The sequence below is a fragment of the Rhinoderma darwinii genome, chromosome 2, assembly GCF_050947455.1.
Source record: "Rhinoderma darwinii isolate aRhiDar2 chromosome 2, aRhiDar2.hap1, whole genome shotgun sequence".
Taxonomy (NCBI): Eukaryota; Metazoa; Chordata; class Amphibia; order Anura; family Rhinodermatidae; genus Rhinoderma; species Rhinoderma darwinii.
Window position 1 is genome coordinate 272,993,894 of NC_134688.1, and position 25,052 is coordinate 273,018,945.

Here is a 25,052-nt window from a genome sequence, read left to right on the forward strand (position 1 = left end):
ACTATCCTGTAAGTCCAACTCTTTATAGAGTCTTGAAACATGACTCTGGCAAACCAGAGGGACACATCTATAGACAGCACTGTTTAGGAGTAGTTGCTCCTTATCAGTATAGAGTAGGGATCTGGCTGACTTTTTGAGATTCCTTTGAAGTATCTATTGGGAGGTGCTAGAGAGACAGTTTTCTTCTTTCTGGAGAAGAGCTATTTTGCATACTTTTTCCCAGGGAGCATTACCCTTAAGGCTCTCTACTAGCTGGATCACCACAAGGAAAATCAATTACCTTCAAGGAGTTGATTCTAAGGCATCTCGCTCAGCCAAGCAGAGACCTACTCTTTACTGATAAGGAGCAACAATCACTCAGAAACACATACTCGCTTCTCTGCCTTTTGGCTAAGATCAAGTGTAGTACTTGCACAAGCTGAGGTTACTAATCATCTCTGCCGGTGGAGTGCAGTCCATCATAGAGGGATGATTGAACGCCGAGGTGAGGGCAGGGAACCGCAATGGTCATCGCTGTGGTGTACGCATTTGGTTTAAAGGTACCATTTGTAGGTGACCAGGAATTTTTTATACCTGGCAGATGTCCAGGCTGTATCACAGTGCACATCCACTTATTTGATTTTGTTTTTTCACTGTGTGTTTTGTCACAAGGATTTTCGGGATGCGGTGCCCTATTGGGACCCTCCTGAGGTCTAGTGGGAAAATGTGTGGCCATCTGGTTCTGTTTTCCCCTGCAACCCGGCTGTAAAGGATCTGCCAGACACAGCTTCTGTGTCGACGCCCGTGATTAATCAGTCTGCATCTGCTCCTAGGTCTGATAGAGTGACTCCATCTGCTACCACTCAGGCTGGTAGGCTGAGGAGTGGGAGAACCTATCAAAGCCTGGCCAGACGGAGCTAGCTCCCGCCCTCTGTCTATTTATACCTTCATTTCCTGCTCTTCCTTGCCTGTGATTCAGTCTGTTTTCCTGGTTCTGCTGTTCCTGCTTGTACTATTGACCTCTGCTTCAAATTGACCCTGGCTTTACTGACTACTCTCCTGCTCTGCGTTTGGTACCTCGTACACTCCTGGTTTGACTCGGCTCGTTCACTACTCTTGTTGATCATGGTGTTGCCGTGGGCAACTGCCCCATTTCCCTTAGCTTCTGTGTACCCTTGTCTGTTTGTCTGTCATGCACTTATTGAGCGTAGGGACCGTCGCCCAGTTGTACGCCGTCGCCTAGGACGGGCTGTGCCAGTAGGCAGGGACTGAGTGGCGGGTAGATTACGGCTCATCTGTCTGTCTCCCTAACCCGACATTACATAATCACAGGCCCATATACCTTTTCTACCCTGGTTCCTACACAACTATGGACCCCCTTGAGACCCCGGCTCAGCAAATGCAGGGTCTCTCCCTACAGGTCCAAGCCCTGGCTCAGAGGTGCAACAAGCATGATGCTAACCAGGTAGTGCCCTCCACCTCACCTCTTGAACCCCACCTCAAGTTGCCTGACCGGTTCTCAGGGGACCGGAAGACTTTTTTCTCCTTTCGGGAGAGTTGTAGGCTCTATTTTCGATTAAGACCCCACTTCTGAGAGCCAGAGAGTGGGTATAATTATGTCCTGGCTCCAGGACGGCCCCCAAGAATGGGCCTTCTCCTTGGCTCCTGATGCCCCTGAACTTTCCTTCCTTTTTTTTCTGCTCTCGGGCTCATCTATGACGAGACTGCCTTTGCCGAGAGTGAGCTGGTGACCTTACGTCAGGGTAAGAGACCCGTTGAGGAGTACTGTTCTGACTTTAGGAAGTGGTGCGTAGCTTCTCGGTGGAATGACCCTGCCTTGAAGTGCCAGTTTAGATTGGGTCTGTCGAACGCCCTGAAAGACCTATTAGTTAGCTATCCCTCTTCTGACTCTCTAGATCAGGTTATGGCTTTAGCGGTACGTCTTGACCGATGTCTCAGGGAACGACGACTTGAACATTTTTGTGCCTTCTCCTCTGGCTCCCCCATGATGCCTCTCGAGGTTCCGTTGCTTCGTTCTTCCACGGGAATCTCGGATGAACCAATGCAACTCGGGGCCTCCGTGTCTCCCCAACAATGTAGAGAGCTCCGCAGGAAGAATGGTCTCTGCTTCTACTGTGGGGATGACAAGCATCAAGTGAACAACTGTCCAAGGCGTAAGAATAAGCAGCCGGAAAACTTCCACGACTAAGTGACCATCGGGGAGGTCGCTTGGGCGCACAGGTATTTCCCGTAAAGATGAAACCTAATAAGATCTTGCTTCCCTTTCAGGTCTCTTTTGAGGGTAGGTCTGCCCCCGCCAGTGCCTTCGTGGATTCAGGGTCTTCTGCTAATATTATGTCTGTGGAATTTGCTATGTCTCTAGCTATGCCATTGTTTGATTTGCCTAAACCTGTCCCGGTAGTGGGTATCGACTCCACTCCACTTGCTAATGGTTATTTTACGCAGCATACCCCTGTTTTTGAACTCATTGTTGGCTCCATTCATTTGGAGCAGTGCTCTGTACTGGTGATGCAGTGATTATCGTCCGATTTGGTTTTGATGCATAATCCCACGTTTAACTGGAATACTGGGGATCTTACCAAATGGGGTAGTGAATGCATGACGTCCTGTTTTTCTGTTAATTTTATTTCTCTCCCTGAGGAGGTGAACACTCTACCTGAGTTTATTCAGGACTTCGCTGATGTTTTTTCTAAAAAGGCCTCCGAAGTGTTACCTCCTCATAGAGAATACGATAGTGCAATCGATTTGGTACCAGGAGCTAAGCTCACTGAGGGTAGGATATTTAATCTCTATTGTCCCGAATGTGAAGCCATTAGAGAATATATCCAGGAAAGCCTGGCCAAGGGTTAGATTTGTCCCTCTACTTCTCCGGTAGGTGCTGGCTTCTTCTTCGTAGGGAAGAAGGATGGTGGTCTTAGGCCGTGCATCGATTACCGAAACTTGAATAAGGTCACTGTAAGGAACCAGTATCTCCTTCCTTTGATTCCTGATCTCTTCAATCAGGTTCAGGGGGCCCAATGTTTCTCTAAGTTTGATCTTCGGTGGGCTTATAACCTTATCCGAATCAGAGAAGGTGATGGGTGGAAGACTGCGTTTCACACGCCCGAAGGTCATTTCGAATACCTCGTCATGCCCTTTGGGTTGTGTAATGCTCCCGTGGTCTTCCAGAATTTCATAAATGAGATTTTAAGAGACTACCTGGGGGTATTTCTTGTAGTGTCCCTTATGACATACTTGTGTTTTCCAAGGACTGGTCCTCCCACACTGAGCATTTCAGGAAGGTGCTCCAGGCCCTTTGGGAAAACAAACTCTTTGCTAAATCCGAAAAATGTGTGTTTGGGGTGCAGGAGATACCATTTTTGGGTCAAATCCTCACTCCTAATGAATTCCGCATGGACCCTGCCAAGGTTCAGGCTGTGGCGGAATGGGTCCAACCTGCCTCCCTGAAGGCGTTACAGTGCTTCCTGGGGTTTGCTAATTATTACAGGAGATTTGTTGCTAACTTCTTGGTCGTCGCTAAGCCTCTTACGGATCTTACTCGCAAAGATGCTGATCTCCTCCACTGGCCTCCGGAGGCGGTCCAGGCTTTTGAGATCCTTAAGAAGTGCTTTATCTGTGCTCCAGTGCTGATTCAGCCTAACCAAATGGAGCCATTTATCGTGGAGGTTGACGCCTCCGAGGTGGGAGTGGGTAATGTCTTGTCCCAGGGTACCAGGTCCCTCACCCATCTCCGTCCCTGTGCCGACTTCTCCAGGAAGTTCTCTCCCACTGAGAATAACTATGACGTGGGCAACCGCGAACTCTTAGCCATTAAATGGGCATTTGAAGAGTGCCGCCACTTCTTGGAGGGGGCTAGGCACCAGGTAACTGTCCTTACCGACCACAAGAATCTGGTTTTCCTAGAATCTGCCCAGAGGCTAAACCCAAGACAAGCTCAATGGGCGTTGTTTTTTACTAGATTTAACTTTGTGGTCACCTATAGGGCTGGGTCTAAAATTATTAATGCTGATGCACTGTCGCGTAGCTTCATGGCCAGCCCTCCTTCGAAGGAAGATCCTGCTTGTGTTTTGCCCCCAGGTATAATCATATCCTCTGTTGATTCTGACTTAGTCTCCGAAATTGTGGCTGGTCAATGTTCAGCTCCTGGGAACCTTCCTGAGAACAAGCTGTATGTTCCCCTGCAATTACGGCTAAGGGTACTCAGGGAAAATCAGGACTCTGCACTATCTGGCCACCCAGGCATCCTGGGTACCAAGCATCTCATTGCTAGAAACTATTGGTGGCCTGGGTTGCCTAAAGAGGTTAAGGCCTACGACGCCGCTTGTGAAATTTGTGCTATGTTCAAGACTCCCAGATCCCGACCAGCGGGCTTACTATGTTCTTTGCCCATTCCCCAGAGACCTTGGACCCATATCTCCATGGATTTTATCACCGATCTGCCTCCATCTCAAGGCAAGTCGGTGGTGTGGGTTGTAGTAGACCGCTTCAGTAAGATGTGCTACTTTGTGCCCCTCAAGAAACTACCCAAAGCCAAGACGTTAGCTACCTTGTTTGTCAAACACATCCTGCGTCTCCATGGGGTTCCTGTCAATATTGTTTCTGACAGAGGGGTACAATTTGTTTCATTGTTTTGGAGAGCTTTCTGTAAAAAGTTGGAGATTGATCTGTCCTTCTCCTCGGCCTTCCATCCTGAAACTAATGGTCAAACTGAGAGGAGTAATCAGTCTCTAGAACAATATTTAAGGTGTTTTATCTCCGACTGTCAATATGATTGGGTCTCATTCATTCCCCTCGCCGAATTTTCCCTTAATAACCGGGTCAGTAACTCGTCAGGGGTCTCCCCCTTTTTCTGTAATTTTGGGTTTAATCCACGGTTCTCCTCCGTTTCACCTGGTGGTTCCAACAATGCCGAGGTAGATGTAGTTCATCGGGAACTGTGCACAGTCTGGGCCCAGGTTCAGAAGAACCTAGAGGCGTCCCAGAGCATACAAAAGACTCAGACAGATAGAAGACGTTCTGCTAACCCCTTGTTTGTGGTCAGGGATCTGGTGTGGCTATCTTAAAAAAATGTGCATCTTAAAGTTCCGTCCCAAAAATTTGCTCCCCTGTATATAGGGCCGTACAAGGTCATTGAGGTCCTTAACCCTGTCTCCTTCCGGCGTGTTTCCGACGTGTTTCATGCCTCCCTCCTGAAACACTGCTCCCCGTCCTTGGCTACCTCGAGGAAACCTCCGGTCCCTGCTCTCACCCCTGAAGGGGTAGAATTCGAGGTGGCTAAGATTGTGGATAGCAGGATGGTCCAAGGCTCCCTCCAGTACCTGGTCCATTGGAGAAGATACGGGCCCGAGGAGAGGACTTGGGTACCCGCCCAGGATGTTCACGCTGGGGTATTGCTCAGGAGGTTACATCTTCGGTTCCCCAATATGCCAGGTCCACCTAGGAAGGGTCCAGTGGCCCCTCATAAAAGGGGGTGTACTGTAAAGGATCTGCCAGACACAGCTTCTGTGTCGACGCCTGTGATTAATCAGTCTGCATCTGCTCCTAGGTCTGATAGAGTGACTCCATCTGCTACCACTCAGGCTGGTAGGCTGAGGAGTGGGAGAACCTATCAAAGCCTGGCCAGACGGGGCTAGCTCCCGTCCTCTGTCTATTTATACCTTAATTTCCTGCTCTTCGTTGCCTGTGATTCTGTCTGGTTTCCTGGCTCTGCTGTTCCTGCTTGTACTATTGACCTCTGCTTCAAATTGACCCTGGCTTTACTGACTACTCTCCTGCTCTGCGTTTGGTACCTCGTACACTCCTGGTTTGACTCGGCTCGTTCACTACTCTTGTTGCTCACAGTGTTGCCGTGGGCAACTGCCCCATTTCCCTTAGCTTCTGTGTACCCTTGTCTGTTTGACTGTCGTGCACTTATTGAGCGTAGGGACCGTCGCCCAGTTGTACGCCGTCGCCTAGGATGGGCCGTGCAAGTAGGCAGGGACTGAGTGGCGGGTAGATTAGGGCTCACTTGATGCAGGCTACAAGATGGACACTGTTGTGGCAGCCCAGGTAGAAGCCTTGGAGTGTGTTTGGGTTTCCCTAAGCTCCGGCAAGGGGGGATCATTGATCCTCGATCATCTATGCCGATGATTCGGAGGGTTGGGGAATGGTTATGCGGGGCCTCTCTATTTTAATAGAAGGGCTGCGATAGACCGCATCCTTGTGCACTTTTTGTGCGGCACTCCCACACTTTTTATGCACTCTAGTGAGAGAAAGCACTGCTCGGGCTTTCAATTTTTTTTTAAATAAACTACTCAGAAACAGTGCTGTTTACAAATGGGTGTCTGCATGTTAACCTAAGACTTGTTTCAAGGCTCTATACAGGATCGGGAATTGACCTACAGGTTGCACTAGAGAGACTGTGTTTCCTGCTGAGAGTTATTTTGAATATGATTATCTTAATGCCCCATAAATATTGAAATTATTGGCATTGCACTATTGAATCAAAGAATTATAGCTTTCTAAACATCCTTTCCTTATCCTATCATCCATCCATCCATCTATGATATTGCATTCGATCAAGGCAATAGATAGATGGATAGATAGATGGATAGATAGATAGATAGATAGATAGATAGATAGATAGATAGATAGATAGATAGATAGATAGATAGATAGATAGATAGATAGATAGATGATAGATAGATAGATAGATAGATAGATAGATAGATAGATAGATAGATAGATAGATAGATAGATAGATAGATAGATAGATAAATAGATAGATATAGAGAATATAAGCAGTACTGAAATCCTAAGGCTGGGTTTCCACAGGGTGTTTCAGCTGCATTTTTGAACCGTAGTAAAAAAAAAAAAAGATTCTAAAAACCCCACACTATTTTTGAAATTAAAAAAAACATTCAGTTTTTCAATTGAGTTAGTTTACATTACGTTTTTTTATAGCAGTGTTTCAACACTAAACACCTGCATACAACATTGGAAACCATATGCAAAGCGTGGAAAGAAAGCTAGGGGATCAGTAAGCAGTACCGTACATGAACTCTGCACGGCACTCAAACAATAAATGTACCGATTGCCTGACAGACCGTATAAAAATGCCCAAAGACAATAACACAAGGCCACTTCCAAACGGCAGTTATTGGTCAGTATTTTCCATTAGTATTTGTAAGCCATAACCAAGAGTTAGTCCATAACCTTGAAGAGGTGCAAATGTTTCTATTATACATTTTCTGTGTAGGTTCCACTCCAGTTTTGGCCTCCAAATACTGAAGGAAAATACTGCCCAAAATACTGCAGAGTGAAAGCAGCCTATCGATATATTAACACAGCTTATTTTCAGGCATATTTTGGAGCAGAAAACGCTCGTATTATGCTCCGAAATATACTTGAAATACACCTGCAAACAGCTTCCCACGGATATCAATGAGAAAAGTTCATATGAGGTGTATTTTTATGCTACTGAATTGAAAAACGCCTTGCAAAAATACACTTTGTACAAAAGAAGTGACATGTCACTTCTTTAAATGTTTTACAAGCTGAATTTCCATTTACACTACAAAAAAATGTTTCAAAAAGAATCCTCAATATAGGCTTCAAAATATGCTTTAAAATCGCTTGCAAAAATCAAATACACTTTGAAAATCAGCTCCAAAAATGCCTGGATTCAAAGGCTGTTTACTTTTTAAATCAGCCTTGTATTTTTCTGCTTCACACATATGCCGTGTGAGCACGCCTTCAGATAATTGCATTGACCAACATTAGGCATTGTTTTGCTGCGGCTTCACATAAACAAAACAACACAGTTAAAAAAAAAAACGCAGCAAAAACACCCTGGGGAATCTCAGTCTTATGCCTTATTCAGACGTACGTGTGTCAAATCGGCCGTGAAAAACTGCAGTTTTTCACAGCCGATTTGCACCCATGTGGGACACGTTTTCCCGAATCCCTCATAGACTTGAGTCCTTTGTTTTTCACGGGCAGTTCACATAGTCTGTTAAAACAATGGCTGTGTGAACAGCCCCAGACTTCAAATAGAAAAAAAAAATTGTCAGCACTCCAACTTTATGAAACAAGTTAACTTGTTTTATTCATCCATATATTTTCCTGCAATGCCTCATTTTGGCCCTTTTTCAAGCAATATTTTCAAGGCAAAATGCAAATATATATAGTGCATGGCAGTGATTACAATAAATTCATCATAAAGTAAATAAATAATAATAAAAAAATATAAACAATATTCATATAAAGTGTGTAGTGCATAATCAAGTATCCAGGCATGTTAGTAGTAATATACAAATGTAATATTTATCCAGTTATCTATTATCTACCTTCTATCAATTATCTATCTATCTATCTATCTATCTATCTATCTATCTATCTATCTATCTATCTATCTATCTATCTATCTATCTATCTATCTATCTATCCAGGGCCGGACTGGCCATCTGGCAGTTCTGGCAAATGCCAGATGGGCCGGTGAATAGTGGGCCGCCTGCTGGCCGCCCCAACGATCAGTGTCGGCGGCCAGCCTCAGGTGGCAGGGTTCAGCATTTCTAAGGGAGCGGCACAGGAGCTAAGAACTGCTGTTCGACTGTAATAGCAGCTGTAGTCTGTGCTGCTATCTAAGAAAACTCCTTGTGCTACTTTAAATTCTCCAGCCCCCCTTCCATATTCTTGACACAACCTCTCCTCCTGCTCCAGCTGTTACCGGTCGGGACGTGAGGGAGGGGGACAGTAGACTGTCTGCGGGCACTGTGTCGGGATGTGAACAGGATAAATGCTGGAGTAAAGGCTCTCACCCTATCAAGCTGCAAAACTCCCTTCACAATTATCCTACATAAAAATTAAGAGCATGTGTGTTATATGTGTAGAATGTGTGCATGTAATGTGCATATTTGTGTGTGTCTGTGATGTGTACATGTGTGTGTATATAGTGTGTGATGTGTTGATATATATAGTGTGTGTGTATATATAGTGTGTATATATAGTGTATGTATATATATATATGTATATATATATATATATATATATATATATAGTGTGTGTGTATATATAGCGTGTGTGTGTATATATAGTGTGTGTATATATATATTTGGTGTGTTTGTGTATATATAGTGTGTGTGTGTATATATAGTATGTCTGTATACAGTGTTTGTGTGTGTTCATATATATAGTGTGTGTTTATATATATAGTATGTGTGTGTATATAGTGTGTGATGTGTACGTGTGTGTATGGATATCTATTGTGTGTGTGTATATATAGTGTATGTATGTACATACACTACCATTCAAAAGTTTAGGGTCACTTAGAAATTTCCTTATTTTTGAAAGAAAAGCACAGTTTTTTTCAATGAAGATAACATTATATTAATCAGAAATATACTCTATACATTGTTAATGTGCTAAATAACTATTCTAGCTGCAAACGTCTGGTTTTTAATGCAATATCTACATAGTTGTATAGAGGCACATTTCCAGCAACCATCACTCCAGTGTTCTAATGGTACATTGTGTTTGCTAACTGTGTTAGAAGGCTAATGGATGATTACAAAAAACTTGAAAACCCTTGTGCAATTATGTTAGCACCGCTGTAAACAGTTTTGCTGTTTAGAGGAGCTATAAAACTGACCTTCCTTTGAGCTAGTTGAGAATATGGGGCATTACATTTGTGGGTTCAATTAAACTCTCAAAATGGCTAGAAAAAGAGAGCTTTCATGTGGAACTCGACAGTCTATTCTTGTTCTTAGAAATGAATGCTATTCCATGCGAGAAATTGCCAAGAAACTGAAGATTTCTTACAACGGTGTGTACTACTTCCTTCAGAGGACAGCACACACAGGCTCTAACCAGTGTAGAAAGAGAAGTGGGAGGCCCCGCTGCACAACTGAGCAACAAGACAAGTACATTAGAGTCTCTAGTTTGAGAAATAGATGCCTCACAGGTCCTCAACTGGCAGCTTCATTAAATAGTACCCGCAAAATGCCAGTGTCAACGTCTACAGTAAAGAGGTGACTCCGGGATGCTGGCCTTCAGGGCAGAGTGGCAAAGAAAAAGCCATATCTGAGACTGGCTAATAAAAGGAAAAGATTAATATGGGCAAAAGCACACAGACATTGGACAGAGGAAGATTGGAAAACAGTGTTATGGACAGACGAATCGAAGTTTGAGGTGTTTGGATCACACAGAAGAACATTTGTGAGACGCAGAACAACTGAAAAGATGCTGGAAGAGTGCCTGACGCCATCTGTCTAGCATGGTGGAGGTAATGTGATGGTCTGGGGTTGCTTTGGTGCTGGTAAAGTGGGAGATTTGTACAAGGTAAAAGGGATTTTGAATAAGGAAGGCTATCACTCCATTTTGCAACGCCATGCCATACCCTGTGGACAGCGCTTGATTGGAGCCAATTTCATCCTACAACAGGACAATGACCCAAAGCACACCTCCAAATTATGCAAGAACTATTTAGGGAAGAAGAAGGCAGCTGGTATTATATCTGTAATGGAGTGGCCAGCGCAGTCACTAGATCTCAACCCCATAGAGCTGTTGTGGAAGCAGCTTGACCGTATGGTACGCAAGAAGTGCCCATCATGTCAATCCAACTTGTGGGAGGGGCTTCTGGAAGCATGGGGTGAAATTTATCCAGATTACCTCAGCAAATTAACAGCTAGAATGCCAAAGGTCTGCAATGCTGTAATTGCTGCAAATGGAGCATTCTTTGACGAAAGCAAAGTTTGAAGGAGAAAATATTATTTCAAATAAAAATCATTATTTCTAACCTTGTCAATGTCTTGACTATATTTTCTAGTCATTTTACAACTCATTTGATAAATATAAGTGTGAGTTTTCATGGAAAACACAAAATTGTCTCCCAAACTTTTGAACGGTAGTATATATATATATACATATATATATATATATATATATATATATATATATATATATATACATACACTGTGTATGTATATATATAGTGTGTGTATGTGTGTGTATATATATATATATATATATATAGTGTGTGTGTATATATATATATATATATATAGATGGCGTGTGTATATATTATGTGTGTGTATATTTAGTGTGTGTGTGTGTATATATATATATATGTATATATAGTGTGTGTGTGTGTATATATATATATATAGTGTGTGTGTGTGTATATATAATTTGTGTGTATATATAGTGTGTGTGTATATATAATTTGTGTGTGTATATATAGTGTGTGTGTATATATAGTGTGTTTGATGTGCACATGTGTGTATATACATAGATAGTGGGTGTGAGTGCAGAACGCTATAGCTGTTGTATTTTTTTCACTCATAGTTTAAATAGTGCAGATTTTAGCAAAAGATTTTGTTGTGGAAAATCCACAGCATAAGGGCTTGTCCACACATATTGGAATTGCTGCAGAACATTTCTGCAGCAATTCCACAGAAACTAGCAGAAATTCCGTTGCGGAAAAACAGCACCAATTCTTGCATTTATTGTTGCAGAAAATGGTGCAGATTTTGTTGCGTTTTTCACAATGTTGAGAGATGTTGACATCTCCTCTGAAAAATGCAGCGAGTCAGTCCACTTTCCGCAGCGGGAATTGACATGCTACGGTACGAAAAATATGCACCGCAGGTCAATTTCTGGTCAGAAATTTTATGCAGCGTGTGGATGGGATTTGATAAATCTCACCCACTTTGCTGCTACTGTATTCTGCTGCTTATTTTCCATCTGCAATTCCGGATGGAAAAATGCATCAATTTCTTTACGTGTGGACAAGCCCTAATATAGTAGCAGCAGAATAATGGGTGAGATTTGAACAAATCACATCCACACGTTGCATAAATGATAAACGAAAAAAACGATCACAAATTTACCTGCGGTGCGTTTTTTTAATCTGCAGCATGTCAATTGTATTTACGTTAACGCTGCTTATTTTGGGTTTTCTCCATTTAATTAGGAGGTAAAACCCAGAACAAATAGCAGATGTGTTTCTATTTGTGGCGGAAAAGCAGCCATTCCGCCACAAAAAAACGCAACTCAGATTTTTTTTAAATCTTATACTTAACCAGAATTCTGTCTCTTCATCCGGGCTGGCCTCCTCGGATGATGTTTCTTCCTATGTGAATGCGGCAGCCAATGTGGCTGCAGGATGTAGGAAAGAAGCGTTGCCATGGTAAGTACCCATTTTTTTTTCTGTTCAGTTTTCCGCAGCGGCCATTCCTGGTCAAAAACTGCACCACAATTTTTCAGCTGGAAATCCCCTTCGGCACACAGATCGGATACGCTATGTGCTTTTACACAGCGTATCCGCCCTGAGTGAACATACCCGTACAGTATATACAAATAGTAGCTGTACAACGATACAGCTGCAAACCACACCAACGTGCTGTATTCCCAGTGCAGTTTTCAAATGATTATCCATGCAGCTTTTTGTAGACATTAACAATCATTTAGATAGATGATAGATAGATAGATAGATAGATAGATAGATAGATAGATAGATAGATAGATAGATAGATAGATAGATAGATAGATAGATAGATAGATAGATAGATAGATAGATAGATAGATAGATAGATATAGAAATGTCAGCCAGTGTGTTTTGTGCAACTTTATAATTCAAAAAAAAAAATATTTTTAACTTTTTGAGATACAGCTGATCTGTATCCTGTACACAGGGCATCTGTATCTTACGCTGAATCCTGAACACGTCAGGTCCGTGGTTCAGTGTCACCTGGTCCTGTGTGTCTCTGACACGCAGGATCCACCTGTAATACAACACATCTAAGATAGATGTGATAGATTACAGGTGGATACAGTCGACGACTGTATTGATACCACCCAAAAAACGGAAACCTTGCGAAACACAGACAAACTAAAACCATTAGCAACGGAAGTGTTACATTGAAATCAATGGTAATGCAAACGGAAAGCTATGGTTCCCGTTTGATTTCTGTTCGTGGGTTCCCCTGACGGAAAGGACTGACGGAACCCATGAACAGAACCCCGACGCAGGTGAGAACGAAGCCTATTTATTACTGTATGATCTGTACAGATGGTGGGCGGTACTTTTTTGGGGTGTAAGCAACTCCCAGTATATCATTACCATTGTTCAAGTCATACTGGAAGATGCTAACCTGACTTTGCAAATGATCTCTGTACTGAAATGTATTTGTACTAAGCTTGGTTTTGGTGTTGTATTTATGTACTGAGCTTTGTTCTGGTGCTATATATATGTACGGAGCTTATGTATGAGCTAGCTTCTGGTGTGTGTGTGTGTGTGTGTGTGTGTGTATGTGTAAATATACTATATGTACTGAGATTGGTTCTGGTGCTGTATATATGTACCGAGCTTTGTTCTGGTGCTGTATTTATGTACTAAGCTTTGTTCTGGTGCTATATATATGTACAGAGCTTGGTTCTGGTGCTGTATATATTTACTGAGCCTTGTTCTGGTGCTGTATATATGTACTGAGCCTTGTTCTGGTGCTGTATATATTTACTGAGTTTGTTCTGGTGCTGTATATATATACTGAGCTTTGTTCTGGTGATGTATATATGTACTAAGCTTTGTTCCGGTACTGTTTTATGTAATGAGCTTGGTTCTCATCCTGTAATTATATAGGACATATTTATAATACAAAATTGCAGAGCAGATGGCATTTTTGCAATTCATTGTATATTTAATGGGAACCTGTCAGGTAGTTTTAACCCCTTGAAACGCCACCATGCAGTAATACATGACCTGAAATATTTCCAAACATTTACCTGTATGTTTGTTTCAGATACAGTAAAATCTATAAAATCAACTTTTAAAACGACGCACACTATATGCTATCTACTCATTAAAGTGTCATGAGGCAGTGCCGCTATCCTGTACTCACACAGTCCTAACTGAAAACCCACCTTTCCATTCTTGGTTGACATCCCCCTGACTGTTATACATCACTGTGTGAATGTTCAGATAGCACCAGCTCTGGGGAAGGGGGTGCACGGATACGGGCCTAACCCAATTCTGAATAACAAAAAAGTATCCGACACACCAATTGTAGTTTAAGACTATTTATTTTTATTATTATTATTATTATTATTATTATTATTTATCTTAGATGCCAGTGTGTTGTTTGTGCAAACAACAGCGGCCAGCTGCTTCTAAAAAGCAAAGCGGCGTACTAATATCCCCAGCACGGCTCAGTGCCTGAATTTCGTTTAGACCGAAACGTTGCACTGTGCCACTGGCATCTAAGATAAAAAAGAATAATCATAATAGCCTTAAACTCCAATTGGTGTGCCGGAGATACTTTTTTCTTATTGTTATACATCACTACCAGTATCCTCCAGTTTTCTTGGATGCGCCATTGCCTTGTACTCCATGAGCACACACCGTTCAGCAATGTGTACTCTGCCCGGCTTCATCGCTGCACCGTGCATGCCAGGGGAGTACAAGGCAATGGAGAAGGCTGGTAGTAATGTAGAACAGTCAGGGGGATGCCAATCAAGATCCGGGGGGCGCCATTTAAATTTTTGACTGAGGCAGCAGAAAAGCCTCCTGCACTAATTGTACCTACCTTACAATGACGCTGATTGACTGGGCAGAATGACTTGCCCTGCCAATCAGCGCCTTTCAACGATGATAGCGGCGCGATGATGTCATGTGGGGCACCATCTACAGGGGGGCTATATGTGGGGCACTATATACAGGGGGCACTATATGTGGGGTACTATCTACAGGGGGCACTATCTCCAGGGGGCCCTATGGGGGCACTATCTACGAGGAACAATGTGTGCGTGTGGGAGACAGTGTATGGTGCTATTATAATTAGGGACACAGTGTATGGTGCTATTATAATCAGAGGCACAGTGTTTGGTGCTATTATAATCAGAGACACAGTGTATGGTGCTATTATAATCAGGGACACAGTGTATGGTGCTATTATAATTAGAGGTGCAGTGTATGGAACTATTATATTTAGGGGTACAGTGTGTGTCAACATGAGAATTTTATCTTTGTTTATAGGTGTAGAAATGTTTGAATAGTGAGTAGCTGAAGATATCTGAGTGGCAAACTGCAAAAATGGGTCGTGGCCGGGAGAAGTCGTTATAGAGGTCTGGACCGGATGGAGAAGAAAAGATAAAAAAAACAACTAGAATCTGAGATCATCACTGTTTAGTCACTTAATATAAATGTTTATTCTGCCTCTAATCAGCACTGTAGTCACTGAATGATCTGCGGCGAGATGATAGGTAGTATGTTGTTTTTTTTGTGAATCAGCAACTCCCAGTATATCCTTACCATTGTTCTGTCCATGCTGGGAGCTGTAGTTTTACGCCGTACAAACCTATACGGCAGGGGTTGCACTCTGGTGCTGTATATATGTACTGAACTTGGTTCTGATGTATATATGTACTGCGCATGAGTCTTAAGTGTGAGTGGTGTATGTGCACATGTGTCCTAGGTGTAAGTGGTGTGCATGTGCATGTATCCTAGGTGTGACTGGTGTGCATACGCATGTATCCTAGGTGTGACTGGTGTGTGTGCGCCTGTGTCCTAGGTGTGAGTTGCACGAATGCAGCATGTGTCTAGCTTGTGGGTTGCATCTGTGCATCATGTGTCCAGCATGTGAGTGTGTGTGTATACGGCTGAATATAAAATTGAAATCACACTATTTAGTTACAGTATGGTCATATTTTAGCATTGTATAATGGTATAATTTGCTATCTTTATACAGCTGTATTAGGCCATGATTGCGCAATCAGGATTTGATTAGGACTAAGTCTCTGATTCCACACCTAAATCCCTTTAAAATCCCTTTAAAATCCACTAACATTCTGCAGCCATTACAAGTGATTGGGCTATTTTATACCCCATTCACATGCAGCAGAAATAAGTCTGCTTGAATTTATTTTGGCTCTGTGAAAAAAATCCTCTTGAATAATGAGCATGTTCATTATTCTCGTGGAAAAGCAGTGGATTCGTTGGAGTTGGAGCTATCAGCAACAATTCCTCTTTATACCTGCTTACACCTGTTTTAATAAATCTCCCCATGTCTTGTATAGCTGAAAGATGGTCCCAGCCCAACACTATGGTTGTGTTCAGATAGCACCGGTATCTTCGGGTGCTCGAGATAGGGTCCCAACCCGGATGTAGGTTAAGAATTGTAGTCTGCACACCTTGATTGTGTTCAAAATTATATTTATTTGTTTCTCAGGATAAATGCCAGAGGCTATATGTGCAACGTCAACGTTTCGGTCATGAGACCTTCGTCGGGCACTGAGCCGTACTGGGGACTTGATCTATCTATCTATCTATCTATCTATCTATCTATCTATCTATCTATCTATCTATCTATCTATCTGTCTGTCTATCTATCTATCTATCTATCTATCTATCTATCTATCTATCTATCTATCTATCTATCTATCTATCTATCTATCTATCTATCTATCTATCTATCTATCTATCTATCTGTCTGTCTATCTGTCTTTCTGTCTGTCTGTCTGTCTGTCTATCTAATCTATCTTTCCATACAGTTTCCAAAGATGCTTCTTAGAGGTAGAAGAACTTCCTGCAGTGCCATCTATTTGCATAAAACATATTGCCAAATATTAGGTTATCATAACCCCCCCAGAAAGTGTGGTTGGGTGGTTTCATAAGAAAAGTAAAAATGCACAATAGACGTTATATCAGTTGTTGAAATAAAAGTTAATTAGAGTTATGTTTAAAACATATATATAAATATACATACCATTAAAAAGGTTTCTTTGTTATGAGTGAAATATTTTGAAATTCTGCACATATTTATGTGAAAATAGAATCCAATTACCAATTAGTGTTAAATATTCCCGTATTTTTTTGAAAAACTAAACTTATCTTTCTGTTAAACCCTCTATTTAGTTTCAATGGTGTTCTGTGATAATCAAAGCATCTGTTCTTTAACATTGTTCCTTTTGTTAGATATTATGGTCACCCTATCATTTATCTCCAGTTATTTTCTCACTTTTTGACATCCTTCTGTGACCCTATGTATTTTATAACTTTCTTCTTCGCTTGAAAAATTTCAAACATGCAATTTTCTGTGTAGCCTGTGGTTGTATCTCTGGAGTGAGCTCCACCTCTAATCACAACCTCTCCAAAGTCCAGATGTCACCAGCCTCCAGTGTTGCTCATCATCTGCTCCGGTAGCAAGGAGGTCACATACAATCACAGTGGATGATACATTGGCAGCTTCAGAGGTTCCAGGTCATTGGGCCAATGTACTGCGGCAGTTCTGGAGCAGGTTCAGAAATGGCACTTACTCTGATTCTAAGTTCCGTTCTTTGGAATAGTATTTATCTATTAATAATTGAGGTGGTTTACTCAAAAAATAAATTTGTTGTTGCTTTTAATACATTAATATTACGAAAAGACTTGATCATAAATCTCAGAATGCATGGACCGGGAGAATACTGAATTTTCTTGTTACCCATACAATTTGGATGAACACAAAAAGCTAATTAAAAACAAAAACTAGTATACTAACTAAAAGAAGAGTGAAAAATATAGCTAGAGAATATGGCCTAAGTTTACGTGACAATACAAAGACCAAATAGTCAAATAAGTGCATGGACCCATCACAAAACTATTTTCTTTGCGTAGTATAGTGAGTGGGGCCTTATCAAAAAATGTTACGCGCAACAAATAACTAAGAGTTACTACAATCAATAATGTCCTAATGCTACCTAAACTACCTTTCTATTGCAGTTGCTCTACTAGGAGAACATTGATATGCTGTAGTTTTTTTCAGATATACTTTATTTAAAAAATTATATTTTATTTTTTTTAGGTCCTGTGATAGAGGTAAGATTAGGAATGTAAACATGGATATACATGTCCACTTGAATCCAGGAATATCAAGTTAAGAATCACTGCACGCACGTGAACATATTATATAGACCTTTGGACCTATTTGTGGAAATAGAGAAAGTGAAGGCAGCATTTGTCCTTTACTATGAAACTATTGTGAATTGAACTTTTTGGTAAAGAATTGAATCATTGCAGGGTTGGCTGTTTCAATTCAATGTGTTTTAGATGAACACCATATATGTTATATAGTTGTGAGATTCTTGTCAATCCCAATGCCATTCCCCTTTATTTTAGACAGATGCTGCTCTGACATACGACGCGGTCCATATTGTATCAGTATGCTACCAGAGGGCACCTCAGATGACAGTCAACTCACTGCAGTGCCATCGACATAAAGCTTGGCGGTTTGGCAACCGCTTTATGAACTTCATCAAAGAGGTAAGGAACCAATTTGTCAAAGAAATCTTAACGTTAAACTTTAGATAATATGGAAAGCAGGTAGATTTCACAGCAGTAAATCTGCCATAAAACTATATATATATATATATATATATATATATATATATATATATATATATATATATATATATATATATATATATATATACAGTGAAGGAAATAAGTATTTGATCCCTTGCTGATTTTGTAAGTTTGCCCACTGTCAAAGTCATGAACAGTCTAGAATTTTTAGGCTAGTTTAATTTTACCAGTGAGAGATAGATTATATTAAAAAAAAAAAAACAGAAAATCACATAGTCAAAATTATATATATTTATTTGCATTTTGCACAGAGAAATAAGTATTTGATCCCTTTGGCAAACAAGACTTAATACTTGGTGGCAAAACCCTTGTTGGCAAGCACAGCAGTCAGACGTTTTTTTGTAGTTGATGATGAGGTTTGCACACATGTTAGATGGAATTTTGGCCCACTCCTCTTTGCAGATGATCTGTAAATCATTAAGATTTCGAGGCTGTCACTTGGCAACTCGGATCTTCAGCTCCCTCCATAAGTTTTCGATGGGATTAAGGTCTGGAGACTGGCTAGGCCACTCCATGACCTTAAAGAGGCTCTGTCACCAGATTTTGCAACCCCTATCTGCTATTGCAGCAGATAGGCGCTGCAATGTAGATTACAGTAACGTTTTTATTTTTAAAAAACGAGCATTTTTGGCCAAGTTATGGCCATTTTTATATTTATGCAAATGAGGCTTGCAAAAGTACAACTGGGCGTGTTGAAAAGTAAAAGTACAACTGGGCGTGTATTATGTGCGTACATCGGGGCGTGTTTACTACTTTTACTAGCTGGGCGTTCTGATGAGAAGTATCATCCACTTCTCTTCACAACGCCCAGCTTCTGGCAGTGCAGATCTGTGACGTCACTCACAGGTCCTGCATCGTGTCGGCCACATCGGCACCAGAGGCTACAGTTGATTCTGCAGCAACATCAGCGTTTGCAGGTAAGTAGCTACATCGATTTACCTGCAAACGCCGATGCTGCTGCAGAATCATCTGTAGCCTCTGGTGCCGGCTCGTCTGACACGATGCAGGACCTGGGGAAGTGACGTCACAGCGTGATCTCTCGAGAACACGCTGTGTCTGCACTGCCAGAAGCTGGGCGTTCTGAAGAGAAGTAGATGATACTTCTCGTCAGAAAGCCCAGCTAGTAAAAGTAGTAAACACGCCCCGATGTACGCACATAATACACGCCCAGTTGTACTTTTACTTTTCAACATGCCCAGTTGTACTTTTGCAAGCCTCATTTGCATAAATACAAAAATGGTCATAACTTGGCCAAAAATGCTTGTTTTTTAAAAATAAAAACGTTACTGTAATCTACATTGCAGCGCCGATCTGCTGCAATAGCAGATAGGGGTTGCAAAATCTGGTGACAGAGCCTCTTTAATGTGCTTCTTTTTGAGCCACTCCTTTGTTGTCTTGGCTGTATGTTTCGGGTCATTGTAGTGCTGGAAGACCCAGCCACGAGCCAGAGAAGAGAACATTTTTATAGCGTGCAGAAGAGCGAGCAGGAGTATCTGTGTCTTTTCCTAAACAATAGGACACTGGAAGTTATTGTAATCTATGGTAGATTTATTGCTGCATGATATGCCTTTTTGTTCATTTTAACTTATATGGAATGTACACTTTAAAGAGGACCTGTCACCCCTCCTGACATATCTGTTTTAGTAAACACTTGTATTCCTCATGAAATATTAACTGTGTAGCATCTTTTCTTAGAACTCAGTTTTGTGCCGTTCTTCTATTATCCCTTTTGAAAATGTATGAATAAAATAACAACTGGGTGTTACCATTACCCTTGACAATACGATGCGTCCCTACAAAGTTTGACAGTCAGTGTTCCTCGAAAGCTGTGCGCTCTTGAAAGAAAAGAGTTAAAACATCATACTAATGAGGATACCAAGCCCAATAACAGCTCTATAGTTGTAGAGTTTGACATTTTTAACTCTATCATTTCCAATGCGCACAGCTTAGAGAGATCAGTGCTGACAGTATCAGCACTGATTGGACAGTGTCAGACTGTGTACTGACATGCGACATTGACAAGGTGAATAGTACCACCCAGTTGGCAATTTGTTCATACATTTCCAGGAGGAATAACAGAAGAACTGCACAACAGAAATGTCTAAGAAAATTTGCTCTGGCATTGGTATTTTATGAAGAATGTATTTACTTAGACAGGCAATTTGTGAGAGGTGCAGGTGCTTTTAAGGCCTTGCTCACATTAGTGTTGGGTTCCATTTGTGGTTTCAGTTCATCCATTCCATCAGAGGAACAGATGAATGGAAAGCCAAACTGAAAACATAGCTTTCGTTTGCATTCCTATTGATTTCATTGGTAATGCTTCCGTTGCAAATGGTTTCTGTTTCCGTTCCATAAGGTGTCCTTTTTTTTTTGCGGAAACAATAGCATAATCAACTACGCTATGGTTTCCTGCTAAAAAATTGGAAACCTTACGGAACGGAAACAAATGGAAAACATTTGCAGTGGAAGCATTACCAATGAAATCAATGATAATGCAAATGGTAGCTATGGTTTCCATTTGGCTTTTCATTCATCTGTTCCTCTGACGGAATGTATGAACGGAAATCCCAAATGGGACCACACACTAATGTGAATGAGGCCTTAAAGATTTTGTTGGCTGATATAAATTGATTAAGTTTACAGTTTACAGCTCCTTTTTTGAGCCACTAGATAATAGGAAGATAAATAGAGAGAGAGATAGATAGATAGATAGATAGATAGATAGATAGATAGATAGATAGATAGATAGATAGATAGATAGATAGATAGATAGATAGATAGATAGATAGATAGATAGATAATTGATAGAAGGTAGATAAAGATAAATGAATAAATATTACAGTTGTATATTATTTACTACTAACATGCCTGGATACTTTATTATGCACTTCACACTTTATATGAATATCGTTTATATGTTTTTTTAATTATTTATTTAATTTATGTTGAATTTAATCACTGCCATGCACTATATATATTTGCATTTTGCCTTGAAAATATTGCTTAAAAAATATGTAAAAGATTTCTGTTTTTCTTTGTAAATTATCCCTATAGGAAATAAAATGAAACAAAAATAGCCTTTAAGGCTGCGGGGAATTTCATCTTTTTTGCACTTTGCCCTGAAGGCTTTACCAGATTACAGGCACTAAAGATCTAGGCTAACATTAAATCTCTTGAAACAATATGAGTGCCTGTGGCTGCAGTGCATTAGCAGAATACAGGCTCCCAAAATGGCAATCTATATTCTCTGCGGGCCTATGAGTAAACACAAATTTTTTTTTACTTTTAGCTTCACACATTATTCTAGAAATATTACATTTAATTGTACTAAACTGTATATTAAAATGGATGCTAAAGAGACCATCACTATTATTAGTGTAGTTGTTATGCTTATAGTGGTAATGCTAATGTGAAATAAATGTATTGGTTTACTTAATTTTTTTTTATCCTAGGGCAGAATAAAGAAAAAGTCCTTGTCCATAGCAACCAATCACAGCTTCTTTTTTTTTTTATTGTAGCAGTTTAAATGAAAGCTGAGCTCTGATTGGTTGATATGAGCAAGAAGGTCAGTTTTTTATGTTAGACGGGTTTGATAAGATGAGGCTGAGATCAAATTTTGTATATGATCAATACTGGTATTTAGTATTTCTAAAGAACACTTAGTATTAATATAAATATGAAACATTTTACTTAATAAATCTAAATTATGGCTGGAATAATTTTAAATGACATTTTCATCCATGCAGCAAAATGATATAATGATAAACATTTGCATTAGAAAGGATTTCATATAAAAGACACTCATAAAGCAATAGTGTCCTCTAGGGGCTGGTAGTACAGTTTAATAGCACAGGCTTTGAGCTGCTGTTTTACAGTGTTTGAATTCTGCACCATAATAGATTTTAAGAAAATTCAGCAATTTTGAACTAAGCATAGAAATACCATCAACTTTCTCAATGTGCCCTCAGACTTTCCTTGCAGTAAATTTTCACACTGCATTTAATCATTGATCCCTGAAGTTAGAATGACCTCTGGTAACAGTGAAGGACTAATGATTTTAGCAGTTTTCTGTTCTGGACTAATAGCTAGAATATTATATTATACTATTATCCACAAATTGCATAACATCACATGAAACACTGGATTGGAAAACTGATCATTTGAATACACTGAGGTCGATTCTGACCAAGGACCAAATTTGCGTGGAGTTTGTATGTCCTACCTGCATATGTCAAATAACGATAGGTAAATTGACCATCCTTTGTGTGAATGTGAGCCACCCTGTGAATAGAGGCTCAGTGTGTAAGGAAGGTAAAACAACCCCTTTAAATTATTATATGCCCCTGTGTGGGTTGTCTGTTTTCCACTGTCTGCCCATCTCTCACCCCTCCTTATGCTTTCTCCGTCTTCTTACTGAGTGATCAGTTTACAGCTGTCCATAGAAGTCTATGGAGAGGGGAGGCAGAGGAGGGAGCAGAGTGAGGGAGAGGCAGAGAGATACGCTGCTGCAGCTTATAGTAAGTGCTATATCTCACCCCAGGGCTGGATTGACAGCTACACTGCTCATTACTGCTGTATAATGTCTTCCATGCTGCTACTGCTTCTCTATATATGATATATTGAGATCGGAGAGCAGGATTCTCCTTTTCTCTTTGTATGGCAGACATGATAGCAGTTAGGCTCCACCCACTATCTAAGAGAAAGCTGAGAATTAGAGATAGAGCATGCAGAGGAGAAAACTGCTTCTAAACAATGCAGAATACAAGTCATATAATGGCCATAATCCGTGTCATCTTCTGGGCACCCTTCTATTTCAAGTGAGTGATGGCAACCTCTGCACAGCACTGTAAAATATGTTTGTGATATATAAGCAACAGAAATAAATAAAACATACTGTCTTAAAGGGTAACTAAACGTTCATGTAACTTCAGACATGTCATAGTGACATGTCAGAAGTTTTGATTGGTGGGGGTCCAAGCACTGAGACCCCCACCAATTACTAAAATGAAGCGTCAGAAGCGCTCGTGTGAGTGCTCAGCTGCTTCATTTCTGTTCGGCTTTTTAATGAGCTCGAACTCAGATTTACAGATTTCTGGAAAAAGCCGCACAGAAATGAAGAAGCTGAGCGCTCACGCTCATGCTTCGTTTTAGTGATTGGTGGGGGTCTCAGTGTTCGAACACCCACCAATAAAACTTCTGACATGTCACTATGACAAGTGAGAAGTTTGTCGAATGTTTAGTTACACTTAAAAAAGTCTTTAACCACTTCCAAACCGCCCATAGACTATAAACGTTCGGGCGGTCCACAATTAACTCTGCAGGGCCGTTCCAGAACATCCTGCAGAGTTAGCAGGTTTGCCGCTCCCCGGCGGCCTTCAGCTCTGTGATACAGCTGTCTCTAGACAGCTGTATTATGGAACTTTAACTGGAGACCACTAAGCGTGGCAACCTGTCACAACGATCACATTACTCCTAACAGCAGCGCTTACGCGCCGACTGTAAGGAGCTCCGTGATACAGCTGTCTAGAGACAGCTGATATCACAGAGCTTTCACCCGAAGACCACTCAGTGTGGTCTCCAGTCATGTGATCGCTGTGACAGCCTGTCACAGGGATCACATTGCTCCTCCCAGCAGCGCTTTGCGCGCCGACGGTAAGGGGCTCAGCTATGTGAACGCTGTGACAGCCTGTCACAGCGATCACATGCGTGCCGATGGTACGGAGCTCCATGATGCAGCTGTCTAGAGACTGCTGTATCACCAAGCTTCAGAGTGGTCTCTGGTCAGGTGATCGCTGTGACAGGCTGTCACAGAGATCACAAGTTGCATCTTCTCCCTCTGTCTGCCAGAGAGGGAGAAGAATAATGTAAAAAAAAAAAAAAAAAAACACATGCACATACTTTATTTATTTGTTTCAATATAAATTTTCTCTATAAATAAATATGTCTATCTGCTACACAGCGACTTTGGCCACACACGACACAGGTCGACAAGCCAAAGATCGCTATGTCCTGCAGCCTACATTGCATGTAATAAAAGTCAATGTGGTTGTGTCGCAACGCGCAAGTTGCCATGACATGACAGTTGCAAGAAATCCAAACTGTCGTGTCGCAATGCGATCACATTGACTTTCATTACTTGCGGTGTAGGCTATGGGACATAGCGATCTTTGGTCGGACAACCTGTACACGGAGTATTTTGCAGGCAGAAAAAAATCTGCCTCACAATTCCTGAAGGAATTTTGAGGCAGATTTTGACTTGCCTGCACTTTTATGCCGTGATTTTCACCTGAGGCCATTGAGGAACACGGGCGGAAAAACGCTTTTTCTGCCTCCCAGCCGCCCGGGAAAAAATAACAATTTTGGTTATATATTGGTGCTGATTCCGACGCGGTTTTCATGTCAAAATCAGCACCAAAAAAACGTCCGTCACACGGCCACAGTAGGAACAATAGACACCAAATGGTATTTACACAACCGATTTTTAGGGACATGCCCTATTTTCGGCCGTTCTCCTGGCCCCCATAGAAGTCTGTGGGGTCGGGTAATACACGGCCATCATTTGAATGAGTTCTGAATGACAGCCGTGTCTTCCGTCGCTCGCTCTCTCTCCTCCTCCTCACAGTGCATGGAGGAGTGTATTTTTTTGCTCGCTGTAGGAGCGGAATCCCTAATCCCC

The 25,052-nt window shown here is 41.2% G+C and overlaps 1 protein-coding gene across 1 annotated transcript in view; it reads left to right on the forward strand.

The window, feature by feature from the left end:
• The window catches only part of GRIK3 (glutamate ionotropic receptor kainate type subunit 3), a 472,269-nt gene that overhangs the window by 280,613 nt on the left and 166,604 nt on the right, over positions 1-25,052 (forward strand). The window contains exon 7 of the mRNA XM_075853264.1: positions 18,131-18,274. Coding sequence (XP_075709379.1) covers positions 18,131-18,274 — 144 coding nt within the window. The remainder of the gene's footprint in view (positions 1-18,130; positions 18,275-25,052) is intronic.